At 38.6% G+C, this 24,591-nt stretch overlaps 1 protein-coding gene across 8 annotated transcripts in view; it reads right to left on the reverse strand.

Moving 5' to 3' along the window:
• Nucleotides 1-2,776: 2,776 nt before the first annotated feature.
• Nucleotides 2,777-24,591, reverse strand: part of cspg5a (chondroitin sulfate proteoglycan 5a) — a 57,602-nt gene continuing 35,787 nt past the window's right edge. The window contains exons 3-7 of one of the 8 annotated variants that reach the window (XM_063485497.1): nucleotides 22,849-23,037; nucleotides 14,370-14,448; nucleotides 10,889-10,945; nucleotides 6,827-6,928; nucleotides 3,316-3,427 (exon numbers count right to left, since the gene is read on the reverse strand). In XM_063485497.1, coding sequence (XP_063341567.1) covers nucleotides 6,842-6,928; nucleotides 10,889-10,945; nucleotides 14,370-14,448; nucleotides 22,849-23,037 — 412 coding nt within the window. In that variant the 3' untranslated portion in view covers nucleotides 3,316-3,427; nucleotides 6,827-6,841. Of the gene's footprint in view, nucleotides 3,428-6,826; nucleotides 6,929-10,888; nucleotides 10,946-14,291; nucleotides 14,449-22,848; nucleotides 23,038-24,591 lie in introns of all 8 variants that reach the window. The other 7 variants (XM_063485494.1, XM_063485493.1, XM_063485496.1 and 4 more) reach the window with 7 other exon arrangements.

Raw genomic sequence — 24,591 nt, forward strand, 5'->3', positions numbered from 1 at the left:
GAAACCTGACAAAAGGCTGCAGGCACTCCAGCCTCATCTGAGACCCATTCAGGGTCTTTTACAGCTCTTGGTAAATGTGTGTTTCGTTGTTACTGTACTTTTATTCTTGTGGAAATTACTTCACAAAAGTCACAATAAACTGTCAAGATGCAACCCATAGAAAAAACGAATGATTTATGAATTTTCTCAAAAGTAAAATATCAACATTTTAAAAGTTTAAACCCTCAGAACAAGCAAAACACTTCAGACTTACCTTGACTGACTTTACTGATTTTGTTGAAGATAAGCTCAAGACCTGACCAGAACATGCATTGAAACACACAATACCCAACTTTGTTCAATCATTTCCAATCAAAAGGTTCTGTGGCTCCACCCATAAAAAGACCCTTCAAGGTCCTCTTCTTATGCACCTCTGAATAGCTTTTAGCACTAATGCTGATTTGACATTGCAGCAGTCTTTGAATTTAATTTAGAAGAATAGGATGAAGACACAGGGAACAAAAGTTTCCTAATAGTTTATGTGACCAGTGACAATTTTTTTGGTTCAGCCAAAAAATGTGAGCCTAGTTCAGGTTGTTTGTGCTGACTCTGAGGGATGAATTCAAGGTGTGCAACAACTGGTGAGAATAACAATGGCTTGTTCCTGGTGCACCACCTTTAGGTGTGGACACTGTGGGATCATGAAGATCATGTCAGTCTGACACAGAATGTTTACTCTCTGCACACGTATAATTGGTGAGAATAAGACTTAGAGGAAGCTGTCGTCACATAGCAGGAGTGCTGAAAGTGGCACATGCTCACATAAAGAGAAACCTGGAAGGGCTGTGGCCAATTTCAAATGATGCATGGTGATGTAGGAGGCTTTATGTAAAATATGAACGCAGCCTTGGGTAACCCAGTGGTTCTTGGAACCACATTGTGAAGCCAGTGCCATTTTCATGTTTTGAAACCAGATGTGATCATCAAGGTGTGGACGGTGTTTGCTCATATGTTAGTGACTAGACCGATGCTCTGTACATATGTAAGTGTACCTGTGAATATGTGGGGGCATCTGAATAAAAATACAAGATTTACTAAAGTAGAGCTGGAACATTGGAATTGTGTGTAAGCATTGAGGGATTATTTTTAAGAACTGTCTGAAAAATAAAAAATAAAAATATTTTGTCAACCAAAAGCTATTGTAATAATTTCCTTTGTATTGCACTGATTTTTGTCTATAGCAGATTTAATGGTAAATGTGAATGCAGCAGATGTGGGGGGTTTTCATCCCGAAGTGTTATTTATTCACAAGTGTGAGCATGTCTGCATGGTGTGTGTGTCCAGCTGGAAACAGGGAAGCGTCTCTGGAGGCAGGAAACATGCAAAAGCAGCGGACTGGTTCCTGGTGTTTGTTGTCATGATTTATGTGCTGTGACGGCAATTTTTGTAACAGTAGACCAAAATGGCAGTAACATCGTCAAATCTCTGATGTTTTATTTTCATCCATCTATCTTTGTAATAAAAAAAAGCAATTTCTGCATCAAATGTTCTCGTTAAGGTCAAAATCTTACATGTTGAAAGTTCCTACATCATCAAAAACACAATTTATTTTAATTTTATTAACCAGTATGGAACAATTAACCCACCTTTTCCTCCAACTTCCATTTCATCTACAACTCTACTTTTATTTATATTTGTCTGGAATAAACTAGATTACACACATCATACATCAGGATTGACTGGTGTGTATAGTCCTAGAATTTATCATTCAAATCCCGGTGTTTTGTTCCCACCCTAACGTCCATCCTACCTTTAAGAGCTTTGTGCTAACTTTTGTTAAGTTACAGAAATCACAAATTTTTAAAAATTCGTTTGTTTGTTTTTGAAATTTTACACCCAGGTTAGAAAATCATAATGACCCGTGCAGGAACAAAGGTCGTCCTCTACAGCAAATCAAACTATTTCAGTCGCTACAGAGAGGTTTAATTTTTACCTAAGTTTGCAGTTATATTCAAGGCATACCACTTAAATCAGGATGACTGAGACACCTCAGTCTACAGATTAAGGCCATGGGATGTGTGTGAAAGCTAATAGGTGGAGCTGTGATTTCTTGTGAAATATATGTCAGCATCTAACAGCCACTTAGGCTTATATGTGATACTAAATATCAATATTAGAATAATTTATCCTTTTTGAAAATAACTATTAATTGTAGTGAAGCGTATCAGACTCCCCATCCTGACTACGTAACCAAGGAAGAACATTTATGACAAGGACTGAAGAAGCTGCGTTCAAAGCCATGCACAGAGCGTTGGAATTCAGGGGTAAGAAAAGGGGGAGGCGACACTGAGGTAAAACGCAGGACCCAAAGAGGTCATGTTAAAAAGGTTTATTTCAACAACTGTCTGAATCTTGTTTGTTTATTCTCTGTTCGAAATCCCAAAAAAGTACAAAAAAAAACAAAAAAACAAGTACATCAAAGGATTAGAAATCACATCAATGAAAACCAAGACACATTGTGTTGCTTCTTTTAAATCAATCCAAGCATTTTTTCTCCAATATTTATACATACTCACTGGATTAGTCAGACAAACATCAAAACCTCTCAGTAGCTTTATCTTAACTTTTTTTTTTTTTACATTGACGTTTTACGTACGTTTTAAACTTCTGTATGATTTCTTTCTTTTTACAAAATACACCAATGCAGGCAGGGGGAGGGTGTGTCTATGTGTGTGTGTGTGTATACATATAAGTGTGGCTATGTCGTCATCTTTTCACAGTGGGTGTATGCTTCTTATGTGTGTGTGTGTGTGTGTGTGTGTGTGTGTGTGTGTGTGTGTGTGTGTGTGTGTGTGTGTGTGTGTGCAGGTAAGAAAGATAAGGGACAGTAGAGTGACAGCAACAAGGGGGCAACAAGGGGCTGCGAAACAGGGGTGTGGCTGGATGTAAGGGGGTGTTGCAGGGCAGCGGCAGGGTGCAATTGGGGGTTGGGGTTACTTTCACCTGGGGCAGTGACGGCGGCGATGGTCGTGTATGATTTTTGCAGCGACTTGGGGTCGCTTTGTGGCAGTGTTGCCGTGTTGGAAACGGGTACAGACTGTGTTGGTTGGCTGGTATATTGGCTGGCTGGCAGGCTGGCTGATTGGTTGGTTGGTTGGACCACTTAGGTGCACACGGCAGCGGATGGACAGCGAGCAGGGAGGGGTTTGCTGGCACCCATTGCCGGCACACCTTGTCGTTTTTCGATGTTGGATTGATGGGTTGCTGGGGTTGTTTTGTTTCACATCATGTTGTTCTGCAGTGAGTTTACCTCCGAGGAGTTCTCCTCGCCCAGGACCTTGTGGTTCTCGTGTTTGGGGGTCAGAGAGTTGTGGATGTTGAGGGAGTCATCCTCCTTGGGCGGGGCCTTCACCGGGTCCTCCAGCTTGTTCTGGGAATTAGGATCATCCTACCCAAGAAGGGGTGGAGGAGGAGTGGGGGAATAAATTACAGTTAGAACCAAAGAAATCAATCAACCATCAATCTGATTTTTAGTTACAACCCTGCTTATTGGTCGAGAACTGCTTCTGAGTTCATTTAAACTTTCTGCAAAAGAAAAAAGTGGACTTTCTTTATCATGAAGATTCTTCAGCAAACAAATTACCAATCGTTCCACATTAAGTAATTCTGTATTAACAATTTATGCCCAATGCCAGCATTCAGTGCCAGTTTAGGAAATATTTTGTGCTTTATGTACCAAGGCAAGGAAAGGATGCGGAGGTTGGAGTGGCGAATCGATATATGGCTACATCCAGCCACTATTCAGCAGTTTACATTATTAAAACCCACATTTTCCATAATGTTGACCAAGCATTTTTCAAGAGTTTTTCAGTGAGACACACTCACCATAGTGTATTTTTCAGAACAATTAATTCATGATCCACCCCAAGCACACAGATTCTGAGACGTCAGCACTGGCACTGAACCTAAATATTTATTTTACCGAATCATCCAACACTAACATTCCTATTCTAGCTACAAACTTAAAGAAAACAAAAATGAGCTTTGGCTCAACACATTTTTGATAAGTTTTAATTTGTCTTTAATTTCATGCATGGAAACAAATTGTCATGTTCTACTGTGGTGCTTTAAAGGACCACACTGCTGCTGTGTTTAACTTTTTCTTTTGCTTTTAAATTGGGATCTAATGAGTTCCAAAAATAATACAATCAGTACTACATCAAATAATACATAAAAGTAAAGATAGGTATTGATTTATTGATTTATTGTCTGCACTTAATGGTTAACTGTAAACTGACATTTATCAGTGCTTGGACAGAAGAGCACAGGTGTGAGAGGTGAAATAAGGATATACTCAAAACAGCAAAATATAAATGAAAATGCATTATGGAATTTTAGGTTTACACAAGCGTAGAAGGCCAAATGCCCTTTCTTGTGTGTAGAGCATGGGAAGCTGACAGATGCTTTGTGCATATATCAGTGTACGTGTGAATGTGTGTGGGGGGCTCTATTGTTCCAGATCGGCACCCTGAATGGAACAAAAAGTTCAGTTGAATTTATGTATGTGTGGGAGCTCTGTGTGACCATGTATAAGCGTTTAAGGTTTAATATGTATTTTATCCATGTTTAAAAATAAAATGCAAGTGAACTGCTCAATATGGGCATTCATTGATTTTTCTTTAATTTCGTGCACTGAAACAGAATCTTGCAGCTAAATCTTGTGTCATCTTGAGTCAGTACTTCTTAGCAGACATTTAGCATGACCCCAAAAAGAGCAGTATTGTGAAATAATGATGAATGAATGAATGAATTCGATTTACCTGCCACAGGTTACTGGAAACATAAAGCGACAATTGTTAAGGTTTAAGTAGCAAGAACCATTTCCCCCCTTGTGACAGGAAAACCTATCTGCCATGAAACCAACATAAGTTTTGCTGTGATGAGTATATATTCAAGCAGGTTTTGGGACCAGTCACAAAGAAACCGGTCCTTGACACTCTGGCAATCACCAGTTACAAGGGAAAACTGTGTATTTCCTGACTGCTGAATGGTTGCTGGCAGTTGCTGGGAAATCGGTTGCAACAGCCTCAGTTATGCAGGTCTAAAGACAAGTCAGGGACTCCCTGGCAACTATAGGTTGCTAGAGAAAAATGCATATTCCTTCTTAGTTGACGAGTAGTTGCTGACAGTGAAATTGGTCATAAAGAGATATACAGTACTGCACCAACAGCCTCCTTGTGATTTCCTTGGTTGCTAGCAGATTGCCATAGTTAGCCCTAGTTTGCAGGTAAGATGTCTTAAAGATGTCTGCAAACACTCAACTACTTGCAGAGCTGAGAAAGTGCAACACAGAAAACAGAGAAAAAGAAAACATTTAGCTTCAAAGTAAAAGTTGTTTTTTAAAGTTGCAGCCAACTTTTGAAACATGTTGGTGCAATCAAAGCAACTGTAAGGTTTTTGATCCAGCACGCTATTTGTGACCAATTTCACCTAATGACAGCCAGCAACCTCCAGCAACCAGCTGCCAACTGGGGAACACACATTTTTCCCTCGCAGCCTCTGAATACCAGGGGTTCCCACACTTCAGTCACACTGGCTCTTCTCTAGGCCTGTGTGGCTAAAGACTTAAAAGGTCAGCTAGATTTGAAAATTGCAATAATATGGTGAGCATCCATAATGCATGATAATTCTTCACTTTAACCTCTACAATCTGGCATTCATAAGCAAAATAGAACATTCATAGCATTTAGTATACAGCCTATATAATATTTTGTCACTAGTTTAAAAAATGCTCGAATGCTATCATAATGTAAGCAATTTGTAATTTTGTTGGAATTTCTAGTATTTGTGAAAATCTTTACAACTAAAAGTTTTATATTGGAAAGACTTACAATTAACAAATAATCTATGATAATCAGTTTACACCTATCTTCATTAGAGTGTGTTATAAACATAAAGTGATTACAGAAAAATGCTGGCGACTTGGTTTGACTTTGGATTTGCAGTAAAAGCTTTAAATTCTGCAAAAAACACAGGTATAATCCTTTAAAAGCTGTCAGAATAGTGAAAAATACCATCAGGGAAAAACAGAAGGTATTGAAAGCAAAAATAATTTTAGTAGCAGCCATTTCAGTGGTTTAAAAGCTCTGCAGTTTATCATGCTTGGCTGGTATGTTGTGTTTGGTTGAGGCGACACTGAGGTGAGCTGCATGAGCGACACCATCCACCCGCCCTCCTTACCCCTTCAGGCAACCCAGGAAGCACATGCACATCCACATGCAAAACCCTTACAATACACCCCATGGACAGTGATGACCGCTCATGCAGTGCACCCAGCGTCTTCCTGCTTCACCTCCAACCATTTAGTGTTCCAAAACACAAGAAAATGAACAAAAGTAAACTAACCCTGTTTGATTATCTGTGGGTACCACCGTCATACATACCCACCGGGGGAGAAAACTGTTGTGTTTTAGAGGTTTCAGTTTAATTCATTTGAATTTAATTAAGGTCAGAGGGGAAAAATTGATTGCAGAGTCTATTTTAGCTCAGTTTTCCAGCCTCTTAGCTTCCATTAATTTTGCATGGCATCATCGACCCTGCTGAGCTGAGGCATCCTGGGGCGTCAGCCTGAGCCTCTCTGTCACACTCACAACCGCAAGGGCGCACCCATACAGGCAAGCACAAACAGAGTATGTCGAGATAGACACATTCATTCAAACACGTGCGCACGCACACATCAAATTCCAGACCCTGGGGCCTGTGCCATTCACAAACACCCCCTAATTGAACGTTTGTGTTCAAATTCAATGGCACTTTTTTAGAAAGGAAGAGCAGTGAGAGCATTTACCCGATGGCTGCTGGCCTAGATAGTAACTTCAGGCAAGACGTGTGGATACGTCACTTCCATGGTTACGGGATAGGGGCCCTCTTTCCTCCCGTCAGCGTGAAACTGTAAAATGTTTGTGTTTGTTGGATTTCAATGTTTTAGTGCATGGGTGGAGAGGGGTGTGGGCATTGAGTGGGCAGCAGTCACAGAGTCATCAGGACTTTTGAGTGGGTTTCATTTTGGGAGAGTGGGAACAGAGAAAAACAGGGCTTTGATGATGATGATGATGATGATGATAGAGGCACATGGACAGTTCCTGATGTCCTTCTCTCGTGTACTGGATTCCAATTTAGTTTAATGGTCCTGCAAATTGCATGAAAGCTTTGGGAAATGAATATTGCTCTTAAGATTCATTTGCAATCACTGTAATTTTAATATAATAAAACTTAGAGAAGTCTGTGATCTTTTTTTTCCGTTGTTGCTAAATTAGGTGGTGACATCCCTATACTAGTTAGGATGAATTTCACTTAATTCTAAACAAAATGAACGTTTATGGTTTTGTAATGTATTTGAGTTGGTTCCTATTGTATATGTTGGGTTTGTTGGGTTTCATTTTTGCTTTGGTACTTCTTATTTCTCTGCGTTTGTGTTCCTCTGTCTCCGTCATAATGTTTAGTGTCAGTCTTCATGTCTCGGTGTTAGTTTTCTGTCTTTCAGTTATTTCCTGTTTTACTTAGTTTTTTCTCACATCTTGTTTTGCTTTTATTCCTTTCCCTCCTTTCAGATTGTTAGAAGTTTCAGTCTGTGCCAAATCTTCAATGTCCCTCATGTATATGTCTATAAAGCCTCCCTATGTCCCCTCCATGTGTTTCACTAGTCCCTGTGTTTCTGTTTTTGGACTCCTATTTTGGTTTCACATTTGAACTTTGTGTTTCTGGGTTTACATCACCATTAAGAGTCCTGCATATGCGTCCTCTCTTCACCCCTACCTAACCTGACATAAATACTCTTGGTAATTATTAAATGATAAATCCTAAGCCTCTCCACACTTGCATGACCTTTCTCGGCAGCTTATACTATTGCTAAACTGCTAATTATGGTTGCCAAAGTCAGAAATGTTCAAATAATAAACATAGAGGGTTTTTGTTAAGTAAAAGAGTAAATATGCTTTGGATCTTGTCAGAGACCTGAATTTAAGGATTTAGTGTTTTAGCTACAAAACATTTTGATGGTGTTGTATTTATGTATCAATATTTTCTTCAGTTTTTTCTCTGCAGCTGATTAACAGTGTTTAAGAGTCAATACACCTTCAATACACCAATACACCAATACAAATATTAAAATATTTGTACTGGAATGCGTGTGCGCCTGCTAATATTTGCCTGCTTGTATTAAAAGGCATGCCACCACGCATGTGTATACATAGTTGTTTGAGTTTACTGACTGATGTTTGCCTCTGAGTGGATATGTGTCTATATAAGGACTCTGTGCAGAGTTAGGGGGAAGCACAGGGTGAGGCAGGCGGGACACTGCACAATGCGGCTGTGACTGTGTGACTAATCCAAAAAGGAATAGCATGGGAAGCATAACGCCAACATCCTGACTTGGATCTGAATATGGAGTATTTTGAGTTTTAATCATATGCTACATTGTATGCATTTTATCAATTCAATTCAGTTTCATTTACATAGTGCCAAATCACAACAACAGTCGCCTAAAGGTGCTTCATATTGTAAGATAAAGATCCTGCAATAATACAGAGAACCCCCAACAATGAGATGACTCCCTATGAGCAAGCACTTGGTGACAGTGGGAAGGAAAAAACTCCCTTTTAACAGGAAGAAACCTGCAGGAGCAGGCTCTGGGAGGGGCAAACATCATATAGTCTTATGTCTTTTAAAGGCCTATGCTGAAGTGGTGTGAATTCCCCTACCGAAACAAGTCACTGAATATGAAGTTGGGTCTTACCAACAAATAATTATTAGTAGAATTAATCATAAAAGAACAATTTCTTTGGATTTTATTACTGCAAATGGTTAAGTACCTGTATGCACTCACACTTACCTTTTTATGATTTATTTATTTAAGTGATTCTAAAGCTGCGTCCTTTCTCGAAAACTTTGGACAGTCACATGAACCATAGCAACAACAGATCGTGGCTGTCACAAAGACCTACAGAGAAGTCAAATTTAAAGTCAGAAGTTTTCAACTATCTACTTTATTATCGAGATCAAAGATTAATCGCAGAAGTTTTGTTTTAAGACCATATGGATCATACTCTGCACAAAGGATCATAAGAATGAAATCATTTTTAAAGAGAGTATTTAGTATTTTTAATGCTTTTTTACACATCAAACCTGCAGCCTTTGCACTTCAGGTTAATTCTGTTATGATAAGTCAGTCTAAGAGCCAATTCAGTCGATGGAAATGAAATCCTCTTAGAAATTACAGCCAGCTCTGCCTGGTCAACTCATTTTCTGTGCGGAATTTATTTAGTATTGACAGAAAACAATTTCATTTCGGGGTTTGCTGCAGAGAAAACTGTGTGGCTGGACTCTGCTGAATTGCTGTGAAGGGAAGATTAGGGACAAGTGGGTTCAATCTACCACGGTGAATGAAACACAAAGCGTTCTATTACTGCCGGGAAACTTTGAGTGTTTTTTGTGTTATTGTGCAGAAATGGCATTGTGTGAGGGGGTTCAATTTCTCTGTAAATTCGTCTTTTTCTGAATGGTATTTCCTCTTCCATTAAAGCCTCAGCATGTGCGCCTCTGTGTGTTATGGAAGTGGTACAGCGGCTGTCTGGACATGTGACAAGGACCTCACAAGGTCAGCAGCTCCTTGTGGCAGCAGCGATGCTGTTTTTATGCCTTTGTTAGACTGGATTTTTTAACTTCTAGGCGTTGGATCTTTATTGCTGGAGGAACTATTCTTTTGGCTTGTTTTATTTACGTTGTGATTTTTTTACTCCAGAGCGACGTTCTTTACTGGTTTCCATAGATTTTTCCATTCAATTCTAATTTCACAGTACTCACTCTTTTATCACAAGGTGGTAAACAGACCTAGAGGGATTTAGCTATTCTAGAAAACTCTGGGTAAACCATGAGCTCCAGGAATCACCTAATGGTAAATCATTAAATTGTATCAGATTGCTTAAAGCATCTGCAATAATTTTGTTTTTTCATTTTTAGATAGAAAAAACAGAAAAAATGTAACCAATTTAAATGCTACGTGTTACAAAAAATGCTTAAAAAGGGTTAAAGCGCTACTTTAGTATTCTCTTTTTTCTGTCTTAAAAACTGAAAATAAATTAAGCTTTGCATTCAAAGAAGACATTACTCATTTTTCATGAGCTAGCTAGCATTTTTTTTCAAAATCTTGAAGTAGAATATTAGTGTAGAGCCCCTCAAATTTGAAATTTAAATATGAGTTAGTGTGACCCACCAGTCCTAGTGCCAGTCTCAAGCCCGGATAAATGGGACGTTTGCATCAGGAAGGGCATCTGGTGTAAAATCTAACCAATCTGATCTGTACACTGTGGTGACCTCTCGGGAAATAAGGGAGCAGCCAAAAGTAATTACCTACACAAGTCAAAATTAAATGCTTTTTTTTGCCCTTTAAAAAAAAACCCTGTCAGTTTAATGCTACCAAATAAGTTATGTTTGCATCCATTTGGCTAACACATACTAACGCTGCTTAAAAAAACAAAAACAAAACCAAAATAAACACCTGAAGACCATAAAGGCTGGACAAATAAGGGTATTATATAAAACCATACTTTTAATCCTTATGAATATTAAATGGAGCCCAAAGTTTACCAAATGTAAATTTGTCAGGTCAACACTAAATATTGGCTGTCTTTGTTAATTTTAGTTGTGTGTTCTGTTCTAACATAGCATGTTTTTCTAACTTTACTATCCCTTTTTATTTTGGCTTTTATTGATTTTGTGGGTGGGAAAGGCTCAGATTGATTCACTGATAGTTGAAAAGGGTGATTGACAGGGCCACAGTAACAATGAAAGAGCTGTTTGGGAAAGCGGAAGAGAGGATCGGGACTATCTAACATTTGGGATTCGATCTTACCTCACAGTCGGACTCCTCTTTGGTCTTACACTCCCAGGTGTATCTGCTCATGGTTTTCTGAGGGGAGGGGGATGGGGCAAAGGGTTATACTCCTCAAAAACCATACAAGGCATCCTCAGAAAGACAGATAAGGACGGACAGAGAAAGAAGGAGGGTGAAGCGGAAAGAAAGAAAGAGAAGTAGCGAGAGGCACGGCAGATCAGAGGTGATACAGAGAGATTAAGTGGCAAGAGAGGCGGAGGGAGAAGAGGGAGGCAGACAGGAAAAGATAGAGACAGATAAAACAGAGAGAGAGATGGAGCACTGGAGACAGAGACCAATAGTAGGAGTAACTAGACTTCCTCTCAGATGTCAGCTGATATTCCCAGCTGGCTACAGATGCTGACTCTGGTGCTTCTTGGTTGTAACTCTGTATCACCACAGTACGTACAGTTTTGGATATTTCTGTTCAGGTCTCAGCCTTCATAGCACAGACACTGCGCTGTTAGTTTGGAAGGGAATTGAGGGTATTTGCTTTATTAGAGGATTATTTGGGGTTTATTTGGGGAAAACTGGTGAGTTCGTGTGGTTTTTGGTTTGGGTGAGTTCATATGGAAAGGTCAGTTTTGTATGTGGTTGGAAAACCTGTTGCAAAATTAATCTGGGTTGAATAGTAGTTGGAAACTTTAAGATACTGTAAGATACTAGAGAAGGAAATCAGTTACATAAGTCAATGATTTAATAATCATAATAATCATCTTGCAATATTTTATATATTCTGATTTATTTCTTTTACCCTTGGACACCCTCACTCTCAATAGCACTAGCATTTTTTATTAAATGTTCATTCGAAACACTGGAAATCTTAATTCAGAATAAAAATATAAATTAATAGACCTGCAGGATAAATATGTGAAGCCTGACATTGCTACGGTGATCGTAACCCAGCCTTGTTACTTAAAGGTATATTCTTGTAAATAAATATTATCCTCCTCACCAAATACTGTGATGGAAAATATTTGCACAACAGTCCAAAAGGCATTTTTACATTTCCATGTTTGCTAGCCTGTGGGTTCTTTCTTCACTGTCTTCTCTGGCAAATTCCTGCATTTCTTGGTTCATTTTCACCAGCTAATTATAAGTCAGTGATATGTATGACACTGCATCAGAAATGTGTACTATACATAATCATCAGAATTATGTGTAGATCTCACAGTTTAGCTTAAATTGTGCAAACAGTTTACAAATACTATTCAACCCAATGGATGAGAGGTAATTTGCAGGGTTTGATGGGTTGTCCTGAGTTAGGAAGGAGAGCTAAGAGATGATGTTAGAATACGATAATGTTTTTTTTTTCTTTTTTTTTTACTGGTTTGAGTTTTTAGATATTTCAGGGTTATAAATGGTAAATGGTATTTAGGTGTGGTTACAATGAATGGTTGTGACAGTTTTCCATCTAAAGACTGCTAGCCTATGCTGTCGCATAATATTAAAGAGAATCATAAAGTAAAAACAAAAAAACAAAACAAAACAAAAAAAACCCCAAAAAACCTATGAAGTTGTTAGAGGGTGGTACCACATTTTCAAAAGGTTTCAAATCTGAAAACAAAACAAACTCTGTACCAGTTGTAGCACTACAACTACCCATGCTGCTACAACGTTAGCGTTAGCTCTACAAGATACCCATGCTTCAGTTAGTGAGGCACCTGTCGAATCTCTGCTGCCTCCTTCAGGCAGCAGCGAGACGTTGCATCTCAGATGTTTATCCTGATAACCCCAACCATGTCCAGCAAATATCCCCTAAAAGCTTACCTGGTTCTGGGAATCCTTTCCCGATTTTCTCCTCCCCCAGAAATCCAGAAAACCCTCCCATTTCCCCGCCCACTTTCAGGATAAACAAGTCAAGCAGACATTTTGTTAAAAGTACAGATTTCTTAGCAGCAAAGCAAAGCTGCGGTGGCTGATATGGCCACTGGGTGGCGCATATTAGCGACAGAGCAGGCATGCCATGACATCCTGATGCAAGAGGTGATCAGAAAGAGATGGGATAGGGAGGGGTCACAGAGGGGAGTTTTTTGTTTTTTTCTTATAGTAATCAGGGCGGTGGCTTAGTTTGCAGCTGCATTATGAAAACAGTCCATAAACATTCAGACTACATGGTTTCAGGAAATCAGTGTTTTTTGGACACTACTCAGACAAAAGAAATTGGGGAACTGTTTTAGACTTTGCCTAAGATAAGAAATTATAGGTTATTTCCAGCCATTCTCACTATTTCAAGTTTTCATTGTACGTGAACTATGCTATGTTGCAAAATAGGATGAATAAGCACTACACCAAGAAACTAAATCAATAAACATAATCAAACTATAAGCCTTTACAAGAGTTGTGTTGCCGTGGTAACAGGCTGCAAGGGCTCAGTTACCCCTCGGGTATTTATTTCTATGATTCATTACAGTCCGTAACCTAACAGCAGACATCTAATTCCACATATTTGTAGCTTGCAATTTGTCAGTGATTTTGAGAACAGCATTTATATGACATGCGGGACCTTTATGTTGGTTAATGAGAAACTTGTTTCACATTGTAAAGACATTGTAGACATGGCGATCCACGACAGGAGGTGTTTCAAAAAGGCGTATTCTTCAAGTTTCCATCAAATTAGCTTTTCTCATTGTGTTAAAACGATAATTGAAAACGCAGTGTGCAGATCTACAGTTGCTAAAGGTCCTTGACTATCTGTGCAGATATTACAAATATAAGTCAGGACATGACTTCATTGTCATGGGTACTCTATATAGTACAGAACAGCATATTTTCACATGTTTATGCTCTTTAACTTGAAGTCGTGTTAAATTTAAATTTTAAAATGGAAGAATTGAGAGATTTAATGCATTTTTCTTGTTCTTCCAGGAATTGAAATGTATATATGGGATGAAATTCAACTTGCAGATGACGCAAAATAGCTTCTAATGTTATGTGAGTTTTCATCTTGGTTCATTAAAATAAGAATTTGAGGTATTACAAAGACAAAAAAACTAAACAGGAAAACCTGCAGAAAAAAAGAGTGTGATTTGTTTGTGATAAACAGGCTCAAATTTAACTTCAAAATTAATTCATGTGATATTCTGATTAATGGATTAAATTTGTTCTTAGATAAAATCCTATGAATGTGAGGGTAGAAATTATGAGAGTGCATGGATGTCCACTCGCTATTATTGTATTTAGATTTCCTGCAGTATTTTAGAAAACTCCCACCATTCTTTATTGCACTATGACCACTCCCATCCCCCTCCTTTAGCATTTCACACCTCGGAGTATTGGAGAATACTCATGCCCATGCATTTGGAGGAGAGTCGAGGGCCCGGGCAGGATTTGGGGGAGATGCAGAAAAAGGGGTGAGAGATAGAGGCGAGAACCACGTTACCTGACAGATAATGTTATCATAGTAAGCCAATGCACGGGCATGAGGGACGTTAGGAGGGGTGTCGCACAGTTTCCTTACATTTGGGTGGGAGCCCTCAGCGATGGTGGACAGCGAGAAATTATCATTGTGCTGCTCCGATGAAGGCCGGTACTTACTGCTGGGCATCAGAGGATGGGATGAAGAGGATGATGAGAAAAAAGAAGGAAACAATTAGGAGAAGAAAGATGGAAAAAAATAAAGATGTTGAGAAATTCAGAGAAGGAAAGAATAAAATACAGAGCACAGCAGCGAGGTCAAAGATGAAAGTGAAAAGATGTGAATTTGGGAGGACAAAAAACAAGAAGGTTGGAAAAGAGCGAAGTTGAGGAAAGAAAGAATAACAGTAAAGAGAGTAACGGTAGGAAAATTGCAGGGCCAGGTTTGGAAATGTAAGTTGCCAATTTGAGGATCCAGCAAGTAAAAAAGAGAGATGCAGCAATAATGTGAAAAAGAAAAGGGCATTAGGTGACATTTGAGCAAAAGAAGAAGAAGAAGACAAATAGAGAGATGGTAGAACAAAATGGGATCAAAGGAGAAAATACCGAGGTATCAGTGGAGGAAAAAGTGAAGAAAATGACAAATTTAGGGAAAGATTACATTGTTGACGAAAAAGATAGAAGGGGAGAGAAAAAGCAAGAAAGCAGCATTAGTCAGACAGCAAAAGATAAGGACTTCTGCTTGTCAGAAAAAATCAGACACAAACATTTTATCTGTGATGCAACGAACTAAGAATAAAAGGATACCTGGATCAGTCAAGAGGCTTCACCTTGACTCACATTTGACCAATGATTGTTTAAAACAGGGAAAAATCCAAACAAGCTAAAAACATACTTTTGTGTAGATTTGCTTTTTCTCAACTCAGCTGACACGACTGATGCAACTGATCTGTGTTAATAAAATCTAGGAAAAAATAAACCTCTACCATACAAATAAATTATACACATCCCCCGCCACAATATGAACCTATATCGAGTCTTGGACTGTAAAAATATCTGGTGGTTACAGGTGGCGAAAAGTCTGGATTGTCCACCTACAACATCGTTCAAAACCCTGCAAAATTAAACCTGCTGTTTTCAATCAGCAGTTTTCAGAAAGGAATTAGACATGCGAGCACTGATGTAACAATCTTTTATTTAATCAGACACTAATGGGGTGAAATTACCTGCTTTCACACATCACTTCCCTGATCAGAACATGGATGTAGGAGAAAAAAAATCATTATTCTCCTAAAGAAGCAGCTGTATATCAGCTATTTTCAGCAAAAGGCATGTAAAATCTGCACCAGGTCCTAAAATTTTAATGCTCTGATGTTATATTTTTAACTGTTTTACTACATTTTTATTGGCTTGATTGATTATTATTTTTATTTATTAGCATTTTAAGACTATTTTTGTCACTGTTACAATAAAAAGCAGTTAACTACTTCTGGCTGCTCCCCTATTCACAAGGGGCTGCCACAGCAGGTAGCTCCGAATGTTTGATTTGGCAGATTATTTACACCCAATGCCCTTCCTGACTCAATCCCAAAGGGATTTGTATCTCCTCCTGGGATGGAACCAGGGATGCGTACGGAATTGCACAAAAATTAAAAATCAAAAAAACGAAATAAAACAAAACAAAAAAACAAACTGCCTTTTAAAAAAATTAAAGAGTAAATAAATTGTGGCTAAAATCTAATATTTTGTTGACCCATCCATCCAACCCAACTTCATCTGTGTATAGCTCAGATTTCCTTTTCTCCTCTGATGATAAGAAACATGTATTGAAAATTCCTGCAAAATGTTTCTTTTTTCCATCTTATGCCATAAAGGAACATCTTTTTACTGTATGTTAGGTTACTAAGCATGCACAATGGAGCACTGACGACATATGCAGTATGGTTTAAACTACGGCGATGGTGTCATTCACCATCTAATCTGTCTCCTGAAAACGAGGTGTACTGCTGTGAAACAGACACAGATACACTGTGGCTTTTCTTTCATCTCAGGAGAGAAGCAGCAAAGAGGAATTCCCTTTCTATTTTCTTCCACTTCAACTTCTTAACTCAAAGAGATGCGTGTCTCAGAGGTCAAAGCAGACAGTAGCGGAGTTTCATAGATTTGTGTCTTCTCAGCTGTCATTTGTCCCACGCACATATTAACCTTTACCCTGAGCTTCTTAACATTTTAAATCCCTTTCTTATCTATAGTTAAACAAAAGGCTGTGATCTACTTACTACACAGACACACACAAAAAACACTACTGCTTCTCTGATCTGCATTCCTGAGATTTATATTTGATGAACCACAGAACAGGAAAAACAAGGTAATGACACGAGAGGGGGAGACACTGAAGTGCATCACCAGCTTTGGACCGTTCACTCTGCTCTCTTTCTGCCAATGGCTGTTAACATGCTGCACCTAAGATAACAAATATATATTTACATACTTGGTGCAGAATTTTGTGCAGATTCACAAATTAAAAACTTCACAATTAGCCATATAGCAGCTACTGGTATCATGACTTTTTCTACCTGCCTAAACAGGCTTTCCTTAATATTATTTCCTTCATAATAATGAGCCCTAATATATCCTACATGTTTGGTAATTTTTGATTATTGAAAATTGCCAGTGACAAGTACAGGGGGTGATAAATTGGTCACTAAATGAACATACTGGTAAAGCTGGAAATTAATATCAAAGAATTAAATATAATAAACAATAAACTGCAGTATAACATAATAAAAATATGCATATGTAGTCTGAGCAGTTAAATACATAACTTGAATCTATCAGACAGGTAAGGGTAATGAGTATAGTGCTTATGATAAGTCAGACAGACCAAGGTTGAAACAGTCGTTCTGGATTTTGAGATAATATCCAGATTATTTGTCTTGAAGAAGGTCTGGGTGGATGGATGGGTCAATCTAACTTCATTCTGGTGCTGTCATTTTGATTGAATTTGTCTTATTGTTACTGTTATAGCATCTACTGATGTTTAATTCTAACAAATTAGCATTTATAAACTTAAACATAATAGTTCCTAAAAGTGAAACCAAGTTTGTTTTTTTGGGGTGGGGGTGTATAATAACTATGTAATAATCGATTTAGGATCCTATGTTTAATCTCATTCCAGCATTTGTCATTAATGACAATGAGCAGCTTCAGTTAGTATAAACAGCATTACATGAACAAACTGGTATTCAGCTTGATTCCAGATAGGTAACGCCTATAATTTGATCATTTAAATAGTCGAGATAGAAAAAAGCTCATTACTGTTCAGACAGATGAAATTCCCTGAAGAATTTGAAAATGCTTCATAACACTTCATCAATCTCTTCCTCCTCCCTCCCGTTCTCTCATTTTTTCCCCCCTGCTCCATCTTCGACCAGGATGTTGGGTCTGATCTCGACTGCGGCAGAGAAACACTGCAATTACCCAAAGCAGATGGGGGAGTGTGGGAGTCTCATGTATTCATGAGGCTTGTGAGAAGCACACACTCTCCTCTGTGTCATGCTGAGATTTTTTCTCTGTATCCGCCCTCTTTTATTCCTCTTTCACTTTCTCTTTCCTGCAACAGCCTGTTTCATCCTGCCCTCCTTTCTACTCCTCTAAAATGTCGCCCTTCGCCTTCTTTTCTCCTTTATGCTCTCTTGCTTCGTTCTTCTTTCTTGCTCCTCTTCGATTTCTTTTGCCTACCACTTGATGAGGCTCTGTTGTCTCTTTCATGCTGCACCCTACCGCTCACACCCCTCAGGTCGCACAGCTGTATGTAGGTCAACCCCGCCTCCGCCTGTTTCTCCCAGCCTCCCTCCCCTCTGCCTGTTCAGACTGCCCTACTTTCAGCTGGATCCAGAGTACCACTGACATCACCCTTTCCCCCCTTTTTTTAATTTCTGCTCACTAGCATTACAGCTGCTACTGACTGCACCACTTTTCCTTCTCACCATCATCCTCATCGTCCATAATCTCCTCTACCATGACTAGCAGGAAGATAACCTTCTCAGTGGAGCTAAAAATAAACACTGTAGCGTGGGATCTGGTGATGAGGAGTCGGTCCTTGGGTTCACATTTGCATCCGTGATGCTTCTCATCCACGACGGCTCTGTTGCTAGGGAGATCATCACTAAAACGCCAGGACTGGCAAAGCAATGCCGAAACAACCCCCACCCACTCTTCTTGTATTCAGTCCAGCCCTGCAATCTGTCTGTCACTCTCTTTTTCTCCTCCACTGTCCTGTATATCAAAGAATCAGCCTTTTTTCGCGTTGTGCATTTTTACAAGTGTGTCCCGTGGTTACAGAACAAGGTCCCTCAATGACTCCATAAATTGTCCTGAACACGACTAACAATGTGTAGAATATCTGGTGATAAGTAGAAGCACTAGAAATTCAGTTAGATTAAATCATGATTTCCTTTTTCTTTGCAATCTTTGCAATAAAAAATAATCTTATCTCAATCTCGTGTTTTTCTTTCAGTTAAAAATTTTTTAGATACTGGCTCTTATTGTAGAAAATATACATTTCTTCAAGAAGAATTGGAAATTGTATGCTTTGCATCACATGGTACTTACAGGACAAATTTACAATTTATTCTGGTGATTGTTTTTTGAGGTATTTTTAACATTATACCAGTTTAACGCAGATAACATGGGTTTTAGAGGCCAAAGCAGTTCCTATATTAGAGCATTTTTAGTTAATTCTTTGCAACACATGTATATATACATATACAGGTCTTCAAATATCCCAAGTATTATCTTCAGTGGTCAGGTCATTAGATACATGGGAGTGATCTGTGCAATCTAACTGAATCCAGCACAGCTCCTCTGCCCCAAAGTTTACTGGTATGACACACACTCACATAAAAACACACATCTTATAGGCGTTAATTCAAATCATTTAGGATGCAATGCATTAAAGCTGTGAAAAATGACCAGGATGTTCAGGAAAATCTCTTTTATCAAATAAAATCCATTAGTTTGTTGTAGAAAGGTATCAGCATCCTTTAATATGTCACTTTTTCAAAATAAAACCCCCAAATTACTTTTTTAGCAAAAAAAAAAAATGCCCCTGATGATTTTTAAAAAGTCATTCTGAATTTAAAAATTCAGAAGTGTTTCTAATGTTCTGACCCCATTTTGCATTTTGAAGTATGCACAAACGTTTCTCATTTTTTAGTCTTATTCTTTAATGTTTAATTTTCTTATTTCTTGTGATTAAACTAAAAACTAAACATTTTGATATTCATTACTTTTGGTTCAATCTGCAAAACTTTACATCTGAACTCTTAAAGAGCTCTCTATACACTCTAGTTACATCAATGTAATTAAAGCTGCAGTGCAGAGTAATTACTTCAGTGACTGACTGAAAAAGAAATGCTAATTGTTCTCCAGGATTTCAAGATTTCATGATTGCAAAATGCTCTGCACATCCCCGTGTGCTGTAAGAAACTAAAACAGTTATTTTTTCCAAAAAATTTCAAAGCAGTTCAAAAATGAGGCAGGTCAATTAATCATAAAACATTAGGCTGAAAACATTTTCAAAAATCTGAACCACATGAAACCATTCAACCACAGTGGTGGTGGAGAATCCTTCACATCAAATATGCTTCATGCATCAAAAACACTTGCGATGCTCCAAAACCAGAACAAAACCTTTCCTGCTTTTCTTCTTCGCACTGCCTGCCGCATCTATCTTGTCATCAGTTTTTCAGCCGGCTGCTCGCCATCAGCTCTCCATGCCGCCCCTCCCACCCCTGGCTTCCTCCTGCATTCCTTCAGACTGTCCTCGTCTCTTTGCCTTTTCTTTGTTGGCTTTTCCCTTCTCCTCCTACTTTTATACCTGTATTTTTCTTTCTTATCTTCACTTTAAATAGCGTTAAACTATTCTCTGTCCTAGAAACTGACTAACCTCAATGTTTGACTCTATTACCAAGCATCCTATTAACCTCAAAGGTTTAAGTCTATGGTAAAAGGACATTATTCATTTATTTCCACTGTTGTAAAAAAATAAATACTCATTACCCTTACCTGTCTGATAGATTCAAGTTATGTATTTAAAAAATCTGTGTGAAACTGGGTGTTTAAAACATTCTGGTGCCTGAGCTTTTGGCTCTTAAGGATTAGTTCATTAGTGCATATACTGAACTCATTACTTTAAATTTTTGAACCATGTTTAATGTGGCCATTTCACCTCTGTAATAGTATGACAGAAAATAAGGAAAGGCAGACTCTGCTGTCTGTTTTTTACATACAAACAAAGTTCACAAGCTTAGGACTCCTTTTTTAAAGTACAACATATTAATCACACATGTGGCTAGAATTGAATAGAAGGTGGCATAACATGACTTACACAGGTACACTCATGTGAAAAACAATGTTTTCATATGACACTGTGCAGACCTGATTTCCTGTCCAGTACACCCTGTGATTCTAGATCCACCCTAAGCATCAATAAATCAAAATAATCAATTACTGTGTGATTTGGCAGTTTCTGACATTGCTGTTGAGGTATTTTAGTCCACTCTTCTTTAAGTTGTTGCTTTAGCTCATTTAGATTTTTTAAAATTCATTTTTTTCCACCATTCTGTTGTAGGTTTTCAGTTGTGCTTAGGATCATTGCCCAGTTTCTGACAAGCTTTATACAGAGGTCGTGATCAATTCAGTGACTGGCTGCAGAACAAGTCCAAATAACCACCCAGCGAAACATCTGCATGTCGTGATTGTGGTTATGCAGTCGCTGTACTGCTGCAGAAAAACTGCAGTTTCACTCTTTCGTCCTTGAGCTCAGCACTGAATCTCTTTTGCTTCAAATGTTCTGAGTCATTCTTTCCTGAAAACTTTGCTGTGAGATGTGAGAAGTAATTGCTGTAAAAAAAAAAAATTACACGAGCATTTTCTGCAGCCCTGTCTCTGAGAGAGGAAGACTCATGTTATTGTTTACTCCACCTGCCTTTCTTTTTTTATGTTTCTAATATTTTCTGTAATTCTGCTACGAGCCTCTGACATTTTACAAAATCTTCACTCTCTGTGATTTCAGCTCCCTTTCATCACCTCCAAACATCTAAATTAAAATATTAAAATGGTGCAACATTCTTAATTAAAATGTAACTATTACAAAAAATAGAAATTCTTTCTCAAATAAAATCAAGTTTGGGTTTGGGTCCCTTAAGTTAATCAGAGATTGTTGTTGTAGGTCAGTGCTCTCTAAAAAGACGCAGGATCCCTCAAAGGGAGTTGCTTATCATACTCATTGAAATTCTGCTGTTCTTGGTTCTTATTCTTATTTTCAGTCTTTGCCTCCTGTTGATCAACATGTTTCACAGACAAACTTCTAAAAACAATCCTGCTGTGATTTTAAACTCTGTACTTTTTCCTTTTTCTTATTGTACACCACTGATTTCATTACTTGCTCAGACGTGCTGGTCCAAGGACCTTGCGAGCTTAGACATTTCAAACAGATCTTTTTTAGATTCCTTCTACCAAACTTATTTTCCCCTGTGCTCTCTCTCTGCATCAGCTGCTCTCTGTCGTTTCACACAAAACACAAGCCAGGGTGGCACTTTAGCCCAACGGCAGTGCCAGCCAAGAAACTGTTTTCTGGTTGAGTCATCGATGGAGGGAGTAATGTACTGCAGCTGAGACACAGTGACTGCCGAGTAGCTGATAATAAATCTGCTGCATCATATTGCCCAAAGGCCCCAGTTTTTAGTTTTGTTTGATTGATCTTTTAAAGTAAAAAAAAAAAATGAAGTAACTGAAAGTTGAGTGAGGAGTTTGCAGGATACATGACATCTGTTTATTTCTTCTTCAGAATTTCCCTACTCAGCGGACTTAAACCATCTTTTGTTTTGTTCTCTGGAAGCTCTTGTTTGCATTACCAAAAATATATCTAACACGCAGAGGCTGGTGGTATTGCCAGACAGAGTGAAGATAGACTAAACAACTAGATCCTTTCTTTTTGAGCTGGATGAAGATCCAGTATTTAATAAAAATGGGAAGATAAACATTTTGGATTATTCGTTATCAGTACTGAAGAGTGAGAAGGGAAAAAATATGTATTTTTAAAGTGAACAACAGTACAAGGTGAGCTTTGCATATCAAAGGACTTGGTTGTGTCTGCCTAGCAGCACTTCTAAAGCGAAAAGTGACTCCAAATGTTACTTTGGCAAGAGCCAAGTCACCCATTCCCAAATATATAATGAAACACTTTTAAAAAAGTATTTATGAGAATCTAAACTAATGAATTACTGCTACTCAGTGAATATTTTTATGTAGGATGATCATGGTTTGAATGTTCATTCAAGATGTCCTGCCCTAGTTGAAACAAAATGCATTTGTTTTTGTCACTGTTTATGATCATAATTATTTACTGGTTTGTAAGAGACCAGTGCACCCTACCCATTTTGGCCCCAAAATGCTCTCACTGTCTCGTTTACCATACACACATCAGCGGTACTAATCTTTAGATGCTGTTATTTTGAGGCACAAACCAAATAAGGGTAAAAAACCCCAACTTTTTTTCAGACTTGTCGTCTCCTCACCTGCGCTTACGCAACTTCTTATTCTCTGTCTTGAGCACGTGGAGCTTCTTGGCGAAGCACACGATGATCATGAAGAGCAGCAGGACCACCAGAGCCGAGGCGCCCACGGCCAGACACATCACCTGGAACTCAGTAACCACCGACTCGCAACGGGCACCCTTGTGCCAGATGTAATCCTGGACGTTGCATCTGAGGCAGACAAAGAGGTTTCAGAGGACAGGTTGAGAGAGAAATGGAGTCAGGTGGAATTACATATAGAGAGAAAAATAGGGGACAAGGGGAGGAAACAGAGCAGAACAAAAAGATATGACAGAGAAAAGTTGTGGGTAATAAAAGAGGGACGATGAACAGTGAAGAATGTGAAATGAAATAAGTTGTGAGAGAAAGGGAAGGAAAAAAGAGATCAGTGAGTTAAAATCATGTCTCACCAATTTCTGCGAGTTTTGTGTGCCTGTCAGTTTCACGTTTTAGCCAGTTACAAGTTATACATTTGGCTTTTAAGAATTATTTAATGAACACACATGCTGTGAATGCCTCCGTACTCAAAGTCTCTTCATTAAAGTTCAGGATTTCCTCTCTGCTTCTGATTATCTTTAATCAGAAACAGAGAGATGTGGGAATTCAGGAGGCTTTTACATGCTGCCAAAAGTCCTCCAAATGTTCCACAACATGATGCGTGTTACATAAACCTTCAGCGTAAAGCCATCTACTAGAAGAGCGTTTGTCGCCGGCAGGTTTGTGAACGCTTTATTGAAAAATATACAAAGTCATCACTATGTGTGTCTGAAAATAGAAAGTGAAGAAGGAAAAACAGCCTGAGGTGATTTTTTTTTATAAACACACTCGCTGTCAAACAAAAACACACGCATACACAGTCAGAAAAGATATTAGCGTTTAGAACATGTAACACAAAACATATGGGCAACCATGTGTGGATGTATATTGTGTGCACACACACACACGTTGACACACACACACACACACACACAAAAACACACACAGCTGCCATCCAAGTCCCAGACTCCCTTCATAGCCATTTGGCGGAGTACGGTGTCCGCCCGGGGACATAAACGACAGGGGCAGATGGCTTTGTCTACAGACTGTTTGGCGTGTGAAATGGCAATGACTATTTCACCACTTAATGAGACTGTGATGCTGCAGAGAGGCACTACCTCACTGCCACAAGTGCAAAAATACAGATGAAAAAAGTTGAGGTTCATTTTTGCCTTAAAGGACTTTTGCTTATTATCCCAACTATGCTCAGTGACTTCTAGATTAATTTCACCCATTTGTTTTCCTGCCAACAGTTAAATGTGGAGATCAATAGAACTAATGTGTGTGTGTGTGTGTGTGTGTGTGTGTGTGTGTGTGTGTGTGTGTGTGTGTGTGTGTGTGTGTGTGTAAGTCACAGAGCTAGAATTGTGAGGTATTTAGCTTAGCTGAGCTACCCTGGCTTTGTCTAAAGTCACAGCTTGTACAAAGAAATTCTACCATTCTCATGTTTATAAAACTACATCCCAGAATAAAGAATGGTCATCATCGACCAAAAGCAGCCATTCATAATTTAATTTGTCTGATGTGTGAATTATTATCAAGCAATCCTAAAATGGCACTGATCCATCCAAACTTTGACAACCTGTGATCTAAACTTAAAAATGAATGACTCTACAGATGTTGATTAGGTGTATTTCTGATATTTGGACAGTAGATTAGATTGAATGTTTCCAGTTGTTATGCTAAGCT

Source organism: Pelmatolapia mariae, linkage group LG10_11, assembly GCF_036321145.2.
Source record: "Pelmatolapia mariae isolate MD_Pm_ZW linkage group LG10_11, Pm_UMD_F_2, whole genome shotgun sequence".
NCBI classification, from domain to species: Eukaryota; Metazoa; Chordata; class Actinopteri; order Cichliformes; family Cichlidae; genus Pelmatolapia; species Pelmatolapia mariae.